General features: G+C 29.3%; 1 protein-coding gene, 1 non-coding gene and 1 pseudogene across 2 annotated transcripts; all 3 read right to left on the reverse strand.

Moving 5' to 3' along the window:
- Positions 1-1,138: 1,138 nt before the first annotated feature.
- Positions 1,139-1,222, reverse strand: TRNAM-CAU. Its single transcript is given in 2 exon segments — positions 1,139-1,174; positions 1,185-1,222. It is a non-coding gene; the product is annotated as a tRNA-Met (tRNA).
- A 7,017-nt stretch (positions 1,223-8,239) lies between these two features.
- On the reverse strand, positions 8,240-9,901 carry LOC124937913 (serine/threonine-protein phosphatase PP1 isozyme 2-like). The gene is made up of 3 exons (XM_047478245.1): positions 9,708-9,901; positions 8,854-9,416; positions 8,240-8,768 (listed from the first exon to the last, which is right to left on the reverse strand). The coding sequence occupies exons 1-3, from the start codon at positions 9,898-9,900 to the stop codon at positions 8,517-8,519; spliced, it is 1,008 nt and encodes a 335-aa protein (XP_047334201.1). The 5' UTR covers position 9,901; the 3' UTR covers positions 8,240-8,516.
- Positions 9,902-14,988: 5,087 nt separating this feature from the next.
- On the reverse strand, positions 14,989-15,695 carry LOC124937909 (annotated as a pseudogene).
- Between the last annotated feature and the right edge of the window lie 679 nt (positions 15,696-16,374).

Raw genomic sequence — 16,374 nt, forward strand, 5'->3', positions numbered from 1 at the left:
CAGGTAATATATATATATATATATATATATATATATATATATATATCATCTTATGTCCAATGGTCTTCTTGGCTAGTCATTCTTCTTATCTAAAAAGAATTTATTTAAATGGATGATCTAATTACCCTAGTAAGAAAATTACATCTTTATACGGCTGGATTAAAAATCACAAAAAACCAAATTTTAAACAAATATAGATATTCTTTATCACAAAACTATAAATACTTTATTATAGCTCTATGATCAAGATAATGAATGATCAAGATAATGACGATAACATCATAATAACTTAATAATAAATCATCTACCAAGACTAAGGTCTTGCATTGACGCAATTAGCCATAAATCAATACTATGGTCTTGCGTTGACACATTAACCAGTATAAACGACACTCGATGCACAAATAGTTCATTATTAGATAAACAAATACATAATCAATTCTATAGTATTAAAAATAGCACCATCGTCATATTGATTTAAAACCTCTTTTTCAAGTCTAAATATACCACATTTCATTTCAATATCGAAATAAGAAACTATATCAAACTATCTCAAAATCATATATCATAAACCATCATCTTATAAAATTATAATAAAATTATCATCAACATGTACATATATCCTTAATCCATATTTTTAACCCATTTTAAATAAATCTTATTTTACCTTGAAATAGCACTACATAGTATAAAACTCAACATTTTATTATTAAATTATGCGCAAAATAATGATATATATATGTTTTTGTAACTGATGCGAAAGAGAAAGTTGGTGGGATTGCGATATGGCTGGGTGAATAGTGAAGAATTTGGTTGTAAGGAAGGTTGAGAAGGATTAGGCTCCACAATGTTTGGAGGTTTGGAATGGCATCGACAAATTCTATTACCTTACATGTATTACATTATCAGTTTTGTGTTTTGTAACTGATGCGAATGAGAAAGGTTATTGGGATTCGATATGGCTGGGGTGGATAGTGGAAGAATTTGGTTGCAAGGATGGTTGGGAAGGATTAGGCTCCACAACACTTGGAGGTTTGGAATGGCATGTACTTGTTTATGACCAAAAACCTTGAAATCTTAAGTTAATTCCTTGTCCAAAACTATTTCAATTAAGGAAAAACAAAAGAACAAAAAAGTATGGGGTGAGAGAGGCTCGAACTCTCGACCTCAGGATTACTCTCAGCTATGAGACCTACGCGCTAGCCAACTGCGCCACCACCCCATGTTGTTTAAATTATTTTATTAAATATCTTGACCATGTATCATTTATCAATTGGATGAAAAAAAATGAATTTTTCATTTTCAAGCTTAATATTTTTTTTAGAGTTTTTCATCAATGGAGACAGCCACAATTAAAAAAATATTCCTCACTTAATTGCAAAGAATAATTTGAATCTCTTTTTTAATTATAGATTCACATGATTGAGAGATGACCTCACTTAATAGCTCAAGTACTAACATAAGATGATGGTAAAACTGTTTGTAAGAAGATGTGTTAAGACTTGAGCCTATGCCTTTTGATTTTGTACCATTATAAATGTTTGATTTATTTATATATACGATTTTCTTCATTGAATTGATGAAAATAATCTTGATGATTCTTTTCAAAAAATTATATTGAGACGTTTTGTTCTAAGCACTCTTTAGTAATTATTTTCCATTATAACCTGATACATATTGAATGAAAGTAATAAACTCTCAATTTGTTGCATTTCCAAAATATGTTATCAAAAATCTATAACATATGCATCAATGTGAATCTACAAATTCAAAGAGAATTATGAATAGCTAAAAGAGAAATCCAAATATGATTTTGATTCCATAAGATTTAGTCAAATTGCTTTGTCCAATCGAAAGGCTACACACTTTTGACAAAGTTTTTTGACAGATAAAAAAAATCTCAGAAAAAATTGTGCCTATTTTTTTTCTTCTATTTTAGTCTCATGTTTATAATTTATCAATTTTCAATTAACTAATCAAAACATAATATAAACATACATGAATTTTAGCGTGTAATATCCACTAAAAATAGTAAAAAAATTACGGACTCTTAAAACGCTTAAATCATCCACTATATCACTTATAACAAGTTACACAATATTCTTACAAATTAATATTTACAATCTAACATTCCAAAATCTTCAAAAACAACATCATCATTAAAATTATCATTAAAGTTGACGCATACGTAACCCGCTGCTTCATGTTTTTCTTTCATAGAAGGATCCTCTAGTTGTTTATTACAAAAGTTAGTGTCATTCTCCATCTTATCATTCGGTCTCAATATGCAGTCTAATTCCATTTATTCCATGTTCAAAAATCAAGAGCAATAAGACAATATGATCAAACTCATTAAGTACAAACTCAATAACTTCAAAATCAAGTGTCTTTATGACAATCTAATTTAATTGAATTACTCTTTAAGAACAATTTATGGTACCCATTACATATTTTGATATGGAGCTTCACCATAGTAGATGTTAAATGGTTTTTCAATAGAGACATTGAAAAACAATTTGGTGCAATGAGAATACTTTATGTCGAGAGACCAAATTAATATGGTTTGCAAATTAAAGAAACTCATCTATAGACTTAAAGAAGAGTCTCGTTAGTGATACCACAAATTTCACAAAATAACAATTCTCTCTTTTGGTTTTGAGGTGAATTTAATTGATTATTTGTGTATCACAAGTTCAGTGGGAGTAAACATCTATTTATGGTTTTATATATGGGTGACATTTTGTTTGTCACAAATTTTGTTTGACATTAAGTAGACAATAATTATGAGATTTTTAAAAAGAACTAAGAATTAAATGCTCACATATAGAAGGTCGGAAAGTCTTGAGATCATTGAGTATTCTGACTCCGATCTTACAGGATGCCAAAACAGTATGAAATTCACTTCGGGTTATATTTTTCGCTAGCTGGTTTTGTCGTTTCTTAAAGAAGTGTCAAACAAACACTTATGACATCATCCATTATTGCAGCGGAATTTATGACATGTTACTAGGCATCAAATTAAGTGATATTGACATCAAGTTTATTGTTATGAAAGAAATGATACAAAGTGAATAGATTTCTATAAAATATTATTGTACAAACTCTATGGTTATGAACCTCTTGGCAATAGGTTTATCACCTAATGCCTTTCATGAGAATATTGCTCGTATGAGTGTCGTAGAGATCATCTCTAACTTCAATGGGAGTTTGTAACTTTGACGTCTTTTAGTTTAATTATTTTATAGATATTTATAAAGTTTTTATTCTATAAGAAATTAAGTATTATTCAGTTCATTACACTTTGTATAATTATGTTTAAAGTATGATCTCATTAAAGTCAAGTAGGATCAGTTGAAAATTGACATGAAAAGATCACCTTGCATGAAATTTTCATTCCTCACATTCATGATATGATTTGTCAATTAATTATATTGATTTATTTGATCATTGTTGGGTCTAGTTGTGCTTAAATACAACGACGGGCTCTTTGGTCCTATACTGATATAATTAATTGATAAAATTGTTTATACAACATATGATTAAGATGACATAAAACTTTAGGCGCGTTATGGTTGATACATTTATTTTTATACATACGTGACCCAGTGGGGGATTGTTGGAATTTTTAGGTCACATGTATAATAAATATTTGTGCATATGTCATAATTAATATAAACCAAAATAATGTGATCTAATGTGAAATTAAGTTTATGGCTCATGGGTGTATTTGTCATGAAAATAAAGTGAGGATACCTAAGTGACATTTCTAATTTTATGAAGGGGCTCAATTAGAAATTGTCAAACTATAATAACTAACTTATTGTTGGTTATATGTAACGGTAATGGTCCCCATTTGAAGTACGGTCAATTCTCCTTTGCGTCCCCATCAACAGAGAGAGAAACCTATTGACGTACTCATCAAATGGAATAACCATTCCATATAAGGAAAGTTCAAAAAAAGAGATTAAAGAATCATTCTATTCATGCAAAGTAAGAAAGAAAGATTCATGATTCATCAAATTAAGGTACGCTTCCGCATTCAGATTTTAAGTTCTCACACATTAAATTAGGATTTAATTAAGATAAATTCTAACAAAAACATTCAAGGAAGAATCAAAACTATTAAAATCTCGAGTTAACTCTTAAAATCTTACGATTTTACGATTTTACATTAGGTTAACGAGTCTGATTTTAAGTAAACTCTTAAATAGGTAAACTCTTACGATTTTAAATTTACGATAATAAGAGTTTACGAGTTTATAAATAATTTCGATTTTACGATTTTATACGATTTTACTATTTAAAAAACAAATTTGTATTTAAAAATTAAAAATTAAAGTTATTATTTATTTAAATTAATTAATTAATAGAATTAATTTTGTAACTATAATTTTTTATAGTGTTATTTACTTATTATTATTTTTTAATTAATTTTATATTAAAATATAATTTTTTTTTAAATTGACTAAATATAAAACACTTAATTATATATATAAATAATAATATATAACTATTATTTTTTTCAAATTAAACTCTTACTATTTAATGTAAATTCTAGATTTTACGAGTTTACAACTAGCTAACGATTCTACGTAAACTCTCGATTTTGACAGTCTTGGGAAAAACCAACTCCTTACTAAACAGGAGTGATTGAGTTTTGAGAGGGAGGTAGGTCGAGTGGACCTAATCCCCAACCCTAACCCAAACCCAAAATATTAATTTGGGTAAGTTAATTTGAGTTAGGTTGAGTATAGGTTGGATTTAATTTGGATTGGGTTAGGGTTACCCAAATTATATAAATTTAATGTAATTATCTCTTATTAATTCAATATAAACTAACCATCTTCCAACTTTAATATATTCTATTGATTTTTACTACGTTGATCTCCATTACAATCGAACATGTTTAACATGTTCAAAACATTTTTCACACGTTTAACACGCTTTTCACATTTTTGGCACGTTTAACACATTTTTGATATGTTTAACACATTTAACACGTTTTCACACTTATAACACGTTTTGACAAGTTTAACAAAATTTTGGCACATTTAACACATTTTTAACATATTTAACACGTTTTTGTCACGTTTAATACATTTTTGACATTTTAACACGTTTAACACGTTTTTGCACATTTGACATGTTTAACACGTTTTTGACATTTTTAACACGTTTTGATAAGTTTTTGGCACGTTTAACATTTTTTGTATATCTAACACGTTTTGGCACGTTTGACACATTTTGGTACGTTTAACATGTTTTTACGTTTTTTTGCATGTTTAACACGTTTTTGACATGTTTAACACGTTTTTGATATATTTAACAAAGTTTTCACGTTTTAGACACGTTTAACACGTTTTTTTTACGTTTTAGCACGTTTAACACATTATTGATAAGTTTAACATGTTTTGACACATTTTTTTACGTTTTTGACACGTTTAACACGTTTTTAACATATTTTGACACATTTAACACGTTTTTTTTACGTTTTTAGAACATTAACATGTTTTGGCATGTTTAACACGTTTTTGGCATGTTTAAACGTACGTGTCAAAACATGTTAAAATTTGTTAAACGTTCCAAAAATGTGTTAAACATGCCAACATGTGTTGAACGTGTCAAAACGTGTCAAAACATGTTAAACATGTTAAACATGTTAAACATATCAAAAATGTGTTAAATGTATCAATAATGTGTTAAACGTGTCAAAAACATAAAAACGTGTCAAATGTGTCAAAAACATGAAAAACATGTTAATCATATTAAAAACGTGTTAAACATGCCAAAAACGTGAAAAACGTGTTAAACGTGTGAAAAATGTATTAAACATTTTAAAAATGTGTTAAACGTGTGAAAAACATATTAAATGTGTCAAAAATGTGAAAAACGTGTTAAATATGTCAAAACGTGAAAATGTTAAAACGTGAAAAACGTGAAAATATGTCAAAAACGTGTTAAATATGTCAAAACGTGTTAAACGAGTTAAATATGTTTAAAACGTGTTAATTATATCAAAAACGTGTCAAAACATGTTAAACGTGTCAAAAATATGAAAAACGTGTAAAAACAATGTTAAAATGTTAAAAACGTGATAAATATATCAAAATTGTGTTAAACGAAAAAAATGTGTTAAATGAGTCAAAATACATGTTAAATGAAAAAATAAAAAATTAATTTGGGTTACCCAATTCAAACTCAAATTGAACCTGAATTAGGTAATACAAGTTGGAGTTGGAACATTGATGCAACTTCTTCTTCATCATGTTCATTCTCCATTGACATTTCTTAAAGTGATTTCCCTTAATCCTCGGGCACCAAAAATGCAAATAAGAACCCTAACATATTAATCCCTCCCAATATAAGCAAAACATTTCGTACCCTAATCCCAGACGGGTATCCTTTATACGTCTTCATCAAGTCAGGGCTTTGAAGATGGAAACATGGATCATGACTTCAAGTGTTAGATGCAGGAAAGATTGATCGCCAAAATTCAAGAGAAGTTGAAGCTGATGAGATAACTGATAAAGAAGAAGAAGAAATTAAGGGCATGCAGGTTATTTATAAAAAAAATAAATAAAAAGAGATAATTATGCAAGGCTTTTTTATTATTATTTTTTTTATGCCAGGCATAATTATTAAAAATAAAAAATAAAGAGAGATAACTATTAAATTAGTTATTTGCTTTTAATATATATATATATATATATATATATATATATATATATATATATATATATATATATATATATTAAAAGAAGGGATGTAAAATATATATATCCAATTAAGAAGATGTTATAAAAACCATGTCATATATAATGCTTGAGGTATTTTAATTATATTGATTTATTAAATTAATTAGTATAATTACTATAATAATATAGATTTATATTTTAATATAAAAAAGCATTATATATATATATATATATATATATATATATATATATATATACTTTTTTTTTTAATTGAAAATTTAAATTATGCAATTGATAAGGGAGGTAAAATAACTTATAGATTATTTGAGATTAATATCACATAACCTTTAGTTTTAGTTTGGCATTAAATAAAAATATATAAATTTTATTTAATTATAATTATAATAATTATATAATTTATAATAAATTAAAATAAAAACATAATTGTATTATTGTTTTACAAAATTAAATTATACTAGATATAGTCTAGATTGAGCATCATAAATAAATATTTTAAAATTGTAATGGTTAATATTTAAAATATATATACAAAAATGTTATATTAATATGTATAACACCATATCTATATAATATTAATTATTAAATATTATTATAAATTAAAAATAGTTTTTTTAAATAAGCTGAGATTAAATGATTAATGAGGTGATCTCATTTGAAAATATTTTGATTAATTTATAATAAATTATGTCTTAACTATTCTAATTGCTTCTTCTTTTTTTTTTTTTTTTTTTTTTTTTAATTCTTACTATTAATGTAACTTTTGTTTTATCGTTAATAAAAATCTATATTATCGTGGCCATTAATCTGTATATATATAATGACTATATATATATATAATAATGTTTAATTTTTAAAGTGTCTGGATTGTCGGGTCGAGAACTGTGGTTAATTTAGATATATATATATGTGTGAGAGTAATGGATACTTGGGTCGGATTGTGGGTTGACCCGCCCATAAATTTAAAACGGATAAAAATATAAATAAAAATGTTATAGGTATGGTTTGAACTTGCAACCTAACAAAAACAAGTATAACCTTTTTAACCAACTAAGCAAACAACACCTTATATTTTAAATTCAACACCAAATTTGATGAACGCGGTAGTTCATCAATAATTTTTGACTCAACGCTATAGATTTCACTATTATTAGTGATCAATAATAGAAGAATTCTGTCATATTTATAGAGATATTAGACATAATTTATATGAATATAGTAAGTCTCGTCTGGACTATTTTAATGGTAGTATTTATATTTTTCTTTTCATTCGTAGTATGGGAGAAAAAGTGGATTTTAAAGGTCAAACTAATTGAGTTGAGGAATCAAATTGTATCAATTGTTTTAAAGATCGTTCAGCAATGTGAGAGTAAATGGATACTTGAGTCAGATTGTTGGTTGACCAGCCCATAAACTTAAAACGGTTAAAAATAAAATTAAAAATATTATCACATTTTTACCGTAATATTTTTTTCACGATTTTTTATATTATTATTCGTCCACGAAATAAATGATAATTATCATAATAGAGCCAGCCAAGTAGAATCAAATCATATAAAAGAAATCCCTGATCATCAAATAAAAAGTGTCTAACCTTCTTTTGATTAAGAATCTTCATCATATCCAAATTTTATTTTGAAAAAAGTGGAAAAAAAAATCATTCAACAACATAAACCCTAGAACATTTCAAAAGTTTTTGCCGCAATTCTTGTTAGTTTGCCCCAAATTTAAATCATGCTTCAATGCGGACACTTCCTCTTAGTGCTTCAACGTGTTTCAACGAGGTCACTTCGTTTTAGTACTTCAACGTCCTTCAAGGAAGTCACTTTCTTCTAGTGCTTCAACGCTGTCACTTTCTTCTAGTGTTTCGACGCAGTCACTTTCTTCTAGTGCTTCAACGGGGTCATTTCCTTTTAGTATTTCAAACGTACACACAAGATTCTCGTCCACACTCATCATAGCCCCAGCATTGGCAAACTTTCCACAGTAATTTCGTGCTGAAAAGATAGTCACAAGCTGCTTATTCGCAAAGAAATTGTATCCATTCTTCATCATCTGAAAGAAAAACAGAGAACAAGAAATTAGTCTCAACACAATCACACAAAAAATGTTCTAGAAACAGGAACAGAAAAGGTGAAACCTCGTGGGCACGACAAATTAAGTCAAGATTGTGCTTTCGAAGAAACCTTGTCACAATTTCGGAGCCAAAGGCAATAGAAACTCCCCTGTTACCTATACCCCATCCTTTAAAGTTTTGGCTAGGATCAGCCCAAAGGAGATCATGTACTAAACCAATCTCAGGGATGTCAGATATTGGACGCTCTAAGTTTCTAATTTGGTCAAGATTATCGAGGAAAGGAGAGAGGCCACCATGCATGCAGAGTATCTTGTTATCAATTAGAGCAGCAATAGGAAGGTAGTTAAAACATTGGTTAAAGACCCTCCAAACCATTTCGTTTAATCTATATTTGCATTCAACATGAAATCCATACGAATGGTTCATATAAGCAGATTCATGGTTTCCCCTCAAGATATAAAAGTTGTTTGGATATTTAATTTTGTACGCGAAAAGAAGACATATGACTTCTAGGCTTTGCGCCCCTCTATCGACATAATCTCCCAATAATAGGTAATTTGATTTTGGAGGTAGCCCACCATGATCAAATAACCTTAGAAGATCATTATATTGACCATGAATATCTCCTGCATGAAAACAAACACAAAGAATAATCATCATAAATCCGAATATGGGTGTGCTCTAAAACTTCCACCAAATGTAGAATTCAATTCAAAATCCGCTATCAAAGAATGACCCGAATGGAATTACGAGAAAAGATGAATGAGCAAGAAACCAAGAACCCTTCAATTTTTCAAGAATAGCAAGAACAGATGAAAGGAAATGATGCATCTTCGATATTAAACTTAACCCATATGAATTTAATCAAACACTTGGCAGGCAAACTTGAGAAAGTGAGATTATAGAAAGAAACATACCACAGATTCTGATGGGTGCATTTAGTTCTAACAGATTGGGCTGCTGCAAGAAGATTTCTCTTACTCTCATACAAAGCACCCTGATCTCGCCATATGAAATCTTAAATTTCTTGGTCACTGGTTTGTCCCTCAATTTGAGCAATCGGCTGATGATATCATCTACCGATATACAATCCATACCGACGGCGACCATTTTTCAGGATTGAAGAAAGGGAAATGAATAAAGTGAAGGGGGTCCGTGATGATTTAAACATATGTAGATAAGCCCGCGCAAAAACAGAGACTGTGTTTTACAAAAAAAGGTATTTAATAAAAACTGAAAATAACCATATAAATCATAGAAAAATTACATCAAAATAAAAAATGGCTACAAACCATACAAATAAAAATATAACATGCCCAGCCACAAAAGATTATCAAGCACTTAGATTTTTGGTAGGAGGTATAAACATTATGAATAACTGAATTTCATTTGGTTTATAAAACGAATAACTAAAAAGCGTCGTGATAATTCATAATTTAATTTTTACGAAAGAGGCATATGTCAAAGTTTCATGTGGGACATTGTCATTCCCATTTCGATAGAGTTGTTTCGACTTTGTGTTGTTGGGAGAAATTATGAGAGTTTAAAATTTTCAATAAGATGTATTTTTCGGATGAGGTGCAATCAATAGTAAATTATAATTGATGATAGATATATGTGCAAAAGATGTATCTTGGTTTTGGTTAGTGGATGTCGTTTGTGCTTAAGGAAGTGAAGACGGGTTTGTGCTTAAGGAAGTGAAGACGGCTCTCGTCTTCTTTTATATTGTAAGTGCGTCACTGATATTTAGAGTTTTCTGTGAAGTATTTGTTGGAATTAAGCTAATTCCATTAATGAATGGAAATAAGATTGTAAATAAATAAAATCAAATAAAATTCACACAAATTCAAACGTGAATTAACGGTGAATTTAATCCAAATTATAATTAAATATTAATTGTTTAATTAATATTTAATGCCTAATTAGAAAATTAAAGCATAATGTTAGGATAAACATTTAGCTTTAATTGGCCTATTGGCTAACATATGGACTCTTCAATTAGCTAGCATTAGCATTGAATGTCTAACATTGCATTTCTGCAAATCATCGTATAGGCTGATGTTAATTAGTTATGGATTAATTAACAAATGAATGAGCAATATTTATTGCTAATAAACGTTTGGATGGTTTTATTTACAGGTTTAATTCTCAGCAATATATACCCATTCATTATTCATTTTACATTTACTTCATCCTTCATCTTTCTCACTCTAGAATTCCAAAAGCCTTCTTCTTGTTTTGTGAGTGTTCTTCGAGTTCTTCACTCGATATTTTCCGTTGAAACCCGGTGATAGTTCAGGTACTTTATCAAGCTCGTTGTGTAGTGATTTCGGTGCTGAATCACTACTAGATTCGTTGTACCCTGGGAGACAGCCATCTGTGACAAACTCTAGCACATGGGGAGACGGTGGAACTGTTTTAAGGAAAATGTGTTTAACACATGCCTCGAATCAACCATCAAATACGGTGATATTGTTTTTCGTATATCTTATTTTATTTTTATTTATTTGTAACATCGTATTTATATATTTTTTTTCTGTTATTTTTCAAGACAAGATTTCTAACAATCTTAAAACAGGTTCTTTGTGCTAAGCTATTTAAGAGCTTGCACCATCGAATATATTTTTTTGTCTTTGATGTTTCAGAAATACGAGTCGCGGTGTTGCAGAAGAGATGATGTTCATTTTGAAAAAAAATGAAAAAGATTCATCTTAAGGATATCAACACGAATGTGGGGCAAATATTTTTATTGATTATAACACAAAAATAACTGTGTATATTATGATAAATGTAAAAATAATTTGTTGTTAGAGAAATATGTTCTCTATAAAAGATAAAGTTGCGCAACTTTATAAAAAGAAATAAAATAACAAGAAAATGTCTTGTTTATATTTGCTGAGTTGGTGTTCAAATCGATATTTTAGATTTGAGGATTTTGAAATCAAGAAACGTGTCATATTTTGACATTATTTTCATAAAATTTTGAAGAACTAATGTCTTCAAAAGAATTTTATGAAATAAATGAAAAAGAAAGTTTATAAAGTCTTGATATGACTTATAACAAATTTTATAATAATGATATGAAAATTTGATCATACTTTTATTAAAAAGTGGATGTGACAATTATATATATCATGAAGACAATGAAAATTATTTCATTACGTGTCTTTTATACGATATTTTTATCGTTGAAAATTACAATAAAAATAATTAAATCCATAAAGCATATGAATTGCACTAAACGAAATATCATGTTATTATCAAATGATATATTGATATTATTAAATGAAAGACTTTACGTCTTTAAGTGAATATGTTTACACTTAGAAGTGCAATCTACGTATGGAAATCTTCTAAGAAATTTATGATGGATAGATTAAACGGTATAATCTATATTTTTGACTTATGTTGAAAAATAAAATATTTTTATGTAAAATATATAATCGTTTACACGAAAGCAGAATAGTTCAAAGACATTTTGTCTACTAGTTAGCCAAGTAAACAATATTTTCATAAAAAAAATTAAATGATAAGCATGTACGAATGACTATGCTTCTTATTAGAAGATGTTCCAAGGTTAATTAAGAATGTACCAACATAAATTTCTAATTATTGTGATAGTAATTAGAAATTGGACAAGCTTAGAGTCAATGACAAGTCTAGACACACACGTCTTAGACGTAATGTCATTAGACTATACTCTCTAATGGAGTTATCAAATTTGACTATGTAAGTCAAAGATAACATTGTGGATCCACTAATCAGATTATTGAATAGAGAGATAGTTTGGAGTCTTTTGAGACATTAGCCTACTATAAGTTGGTATGAAGGAAAACCCAACCTATGCAGACTGGAGATCCCAAGAACTAGGTTCAATGGGACAACCTAATTGTACTGACTTGGAAAGTTATTGTTGAAGATTAATCCTATAATGAAACAATATATATTTTGACGAGGATAAGCATATCGCTTTTAATGATTCTTTGTGAACAAAGAGATCACCTATGTGAGGGAGAAGTGGGGCCGCTTTGAAGGAATTGCACGGCTCAATTCTAGACCCTCTCACAGAACCAGGCGCGTGTTCCATGGCCAAAACGGACACAACCATGAGAGCTTGACATGTATCAGGGAGAATTCTATGTGAAAGTGTGTAATCGTTTACACAAAAGGCAGAATAGTTCAAGGACATCGAGTCTACTAATCAGCTAGTAAAGTTATATGCTTTCACAAGGGAAGGTTCAAAGGGTTACACCTACCTATCCTATGTAGAATTCAACTGTTGAACCTTTCACTAGGTTAATCTTTCAATTTCCATTAATGTGGGGGATTGTTGGAATTAAGCTAATTCCATTAATGAATAGAAATAAGATTGTAAATAAATAAAATCAAATAAAATTCACACAAATTCAAACGTGAATTAACGGTGAATTAAATCCAAATTATAATTAAATATTAATTGTTTAATTAATATTTATGCCTAATTAGAAAATTAAAGCATAATGTTAGGATAAACATTTAGCTTTAATTGGCCTATTGGTTAACATATGGACTCTTCAATTAGCTAGCATTAGCATTGAATGTCTAACATTGCATTTCTGCAAATCATCGTATAGACTGATGTTAATTAGTTATGGATTAATTAACAAATGAATGAGCAATATTTATTGCTAATAAACGTTTGGATGGTTTTATTTACAGGTTTAATTCTCAGCAATATATACCCATTCATTATTCATTTTACATTTACTTCATCCTTCATCTTTCTCACTCTAGAATTCCAAAAGCCTTCTTCTTGTTTTGTGAGTGTTCTTCGAGTTCTTCACTCGATATTTTCCGTTGAAACCCGGTGATAGTTCAGGTACTTTATCAAGCTCGTTGTGTAGTGATTTCGGTGCTGAATCACTACTAGATTCGTTGTACCCTGGGAGACAGCCATCTGTGACAAACTCTAGCACATGGGGAGACGGTGGAACTGTTTTAAGGAAAATGTGTTTAACACATGCCTCGAATCAACCATCAAATACGGTGATATTGTTTTTCGTATATCTTATTTTATTTTTATTTATTTGTAACATCGTATTTATATATATTTTTTTCTGTTATTTTTCAAGACAAGATTTCTAACAGTATTATCGGCATCCATTGGGTTATTCCAGAACCATTAGTGTGTTGAGAAATATGGATGGATGCGGTTAGATTTGAGAGTATGAAACCATTGGGCAATATTCTTATTATTTTATGATGGAAAATTTGGTTAAAAAGGAATCGTAAACTTTTAACAAACTCAAATGCTCTCTCAAATGCTCTCAAATGCTCGTTGTGGATCCTTTACAATGTTATCATCTTGACATTATATGATGTTTGATTTGGAAAACTGACATATTTCGGCTAGAGATTTCATTGCCCTCTTGGAGGATCTTCGCACATACTAATTTTATTTGTTGGTTTTTTCTATACATTTGATATATTTTTGTATTGGTGTGTTTACACACTATTTATTTCATTATTGTATTGTATTGACAATTTTCAAAATAATAAATAAATTATGAATGACTATAGTCCCCCAAAAAAACTTAGTGTTATGTTACTAAAACATGAAAGACTACTTTTATTATACATGGACTATTTAAAAAAAAAAAAGATAAATTATGTTCAACCCAAAAACTATATTGGTTAGATGGTGGATCGAGCCTAAAAAAGTAAAAAGTAAAAATAAGATAGTTTTAACATTCCATAGTAATATATTATCATAATAGAGCCAATCAACAAGTCCAATCAAAACAGATTTAAAAAAAAAACCTATTCCTCAAAGTAAGCATGTCTCTGGAATTAAAATCACCCTTTTTGATTAAAAATCTTGATCATATCACAATGAGAAACAAAAGAAACAAGAGTACAAGCAATAAACCTAAACCTTTTTTTTGTGTGTCTAATCTACTATATTTCCATAGTCTTTCTTACTCGAGTATCCCGGATTCAATTCATGCACCACTTTTGTCACTTTAGTAGGTGTTCTCGGATTCGCAGGCATCATTTTGCCACTAAACATAGACCGTTTACCCTTTGGAGGTTTAAGTATTTCTAATGTGCACAAAAGATTCTCGTCAACATGCATCATAGCCCCAGAATTGTCCTTTCCACAATAATTTGTTGCCGAAAAGATGGTCACGAGCTGTTTGTTCGCAAAGAACTCGTATCCATTATCCACCAACTGAAAAGAAAAGAAAAGAAAAACTATAAATTACTTTCGACATTCACACATTAATGTTGCAAACTATACGCGAAACCTGATGGGCGCGACAAATCAGGTCAAGTTGGTGCTTTTTAAGAAACCGAGTGACTACATCTGAGCCAAAGGTAAAGGACAGTCCCCTGATCTTATTTTTATTCCATCCTTTAACCGTTTTGCTACGATCAGACCAGAGGAGATCACATAGTAAACCTCTACCATTGTAGCTAGATGGACGCTCTAAGTTTCTAATTTGGTCAAGATTATCGAGGTAAGGAGATAAACCACCATGCACGCAGAGTATTTTGTTGTCAATTAGAGCAGCAACAGGAAGATAGTCAAAACAAATATTAAAGGCATCCCAATATGAATCATTTAATCTATGTTTGCATTCATCATAAAATCCATATGTGTAGTTCACATTAGAACATTCATGGTTTCCCCTCAAAATGTAAAAGTTATTTGGGTATTTAATTTTGTACGCGAAAAGAAGACATATGACTTCTAGACTCTGTGTTCCTCGATCAACATAATCTCCCAAGAATAGGTAATTTGATTTTGGAGGAAACCTACCATGTTCAAATAACCTTAGAAGATCATAATATTGACCATGAATATCCCCTGCCATTGAAATCACAACCAAACAATCACGGTCCAAGAATCAAGAATTAAGCATAAACAAAAAACAGGGCATGACATACCACAGATCCTGATCGGTGCATCGAGCTCTAAAAGATTTGGCTGGTCCAAGAACATTTGTCTTCCTCGAAAACAAAGAAACTTCATCTCAGCATGTGACATATTGAATCTCCTCACTGGTTTGCCCCTCAATTTGAGCAATCGGCTGATGATAACATCTATCGAGATATCATCCTCCATACTGATACCGGGGATGCAGGATTAACTCGGAAGATCTTTCAAGTTTGATGAAGAAGAAAGGTAAAATATTATGTCTTCTAGAGAAAGTTGAAATCAAGATTTCATTTCAGAGTATAAACGGTTTTATTACATTTGTTATTATTAAAAACACACAAAAGTATATTAAAAAACTAAATTTAAAATATAATCATTTAGGTACCCACTCCCACTATCAACCTAAACAGTTAATATTTTAGGGTTCCTATACAAAAAGATATTCTGTGATTAAAATAATTATAGTAATTATAATTTATAGAAAATTAAAAATATGTATACACTCAAATATGTAATTGTAATAACTAAGATATAATTTTTTTTCCATATCATAAATATGAATATAATAAGTTGAATTGCATGTCAACAAAAAAAAAATATAAAACTTTTATCTATTGAGGTTCTTTATAATTCAACGTCACAAATGCACGAATAAGAATATA

The sequence above is a fragment of the Impatiens glandulifera genome, chromosome 5, assembly GCF_907164915.1.
Source record: "Impatiens glandulifera chromosome 5, dImpGla2.1, whole genome shotgun sequence".
NCBI classification, from domain to species: domain Eukaryota; kingdom Viridiplantae; phylum Streptophyta; class Magnoliopsida; order Ericales; family Balsaminaceae; genus Impatiens; species Impatiens glandulifera.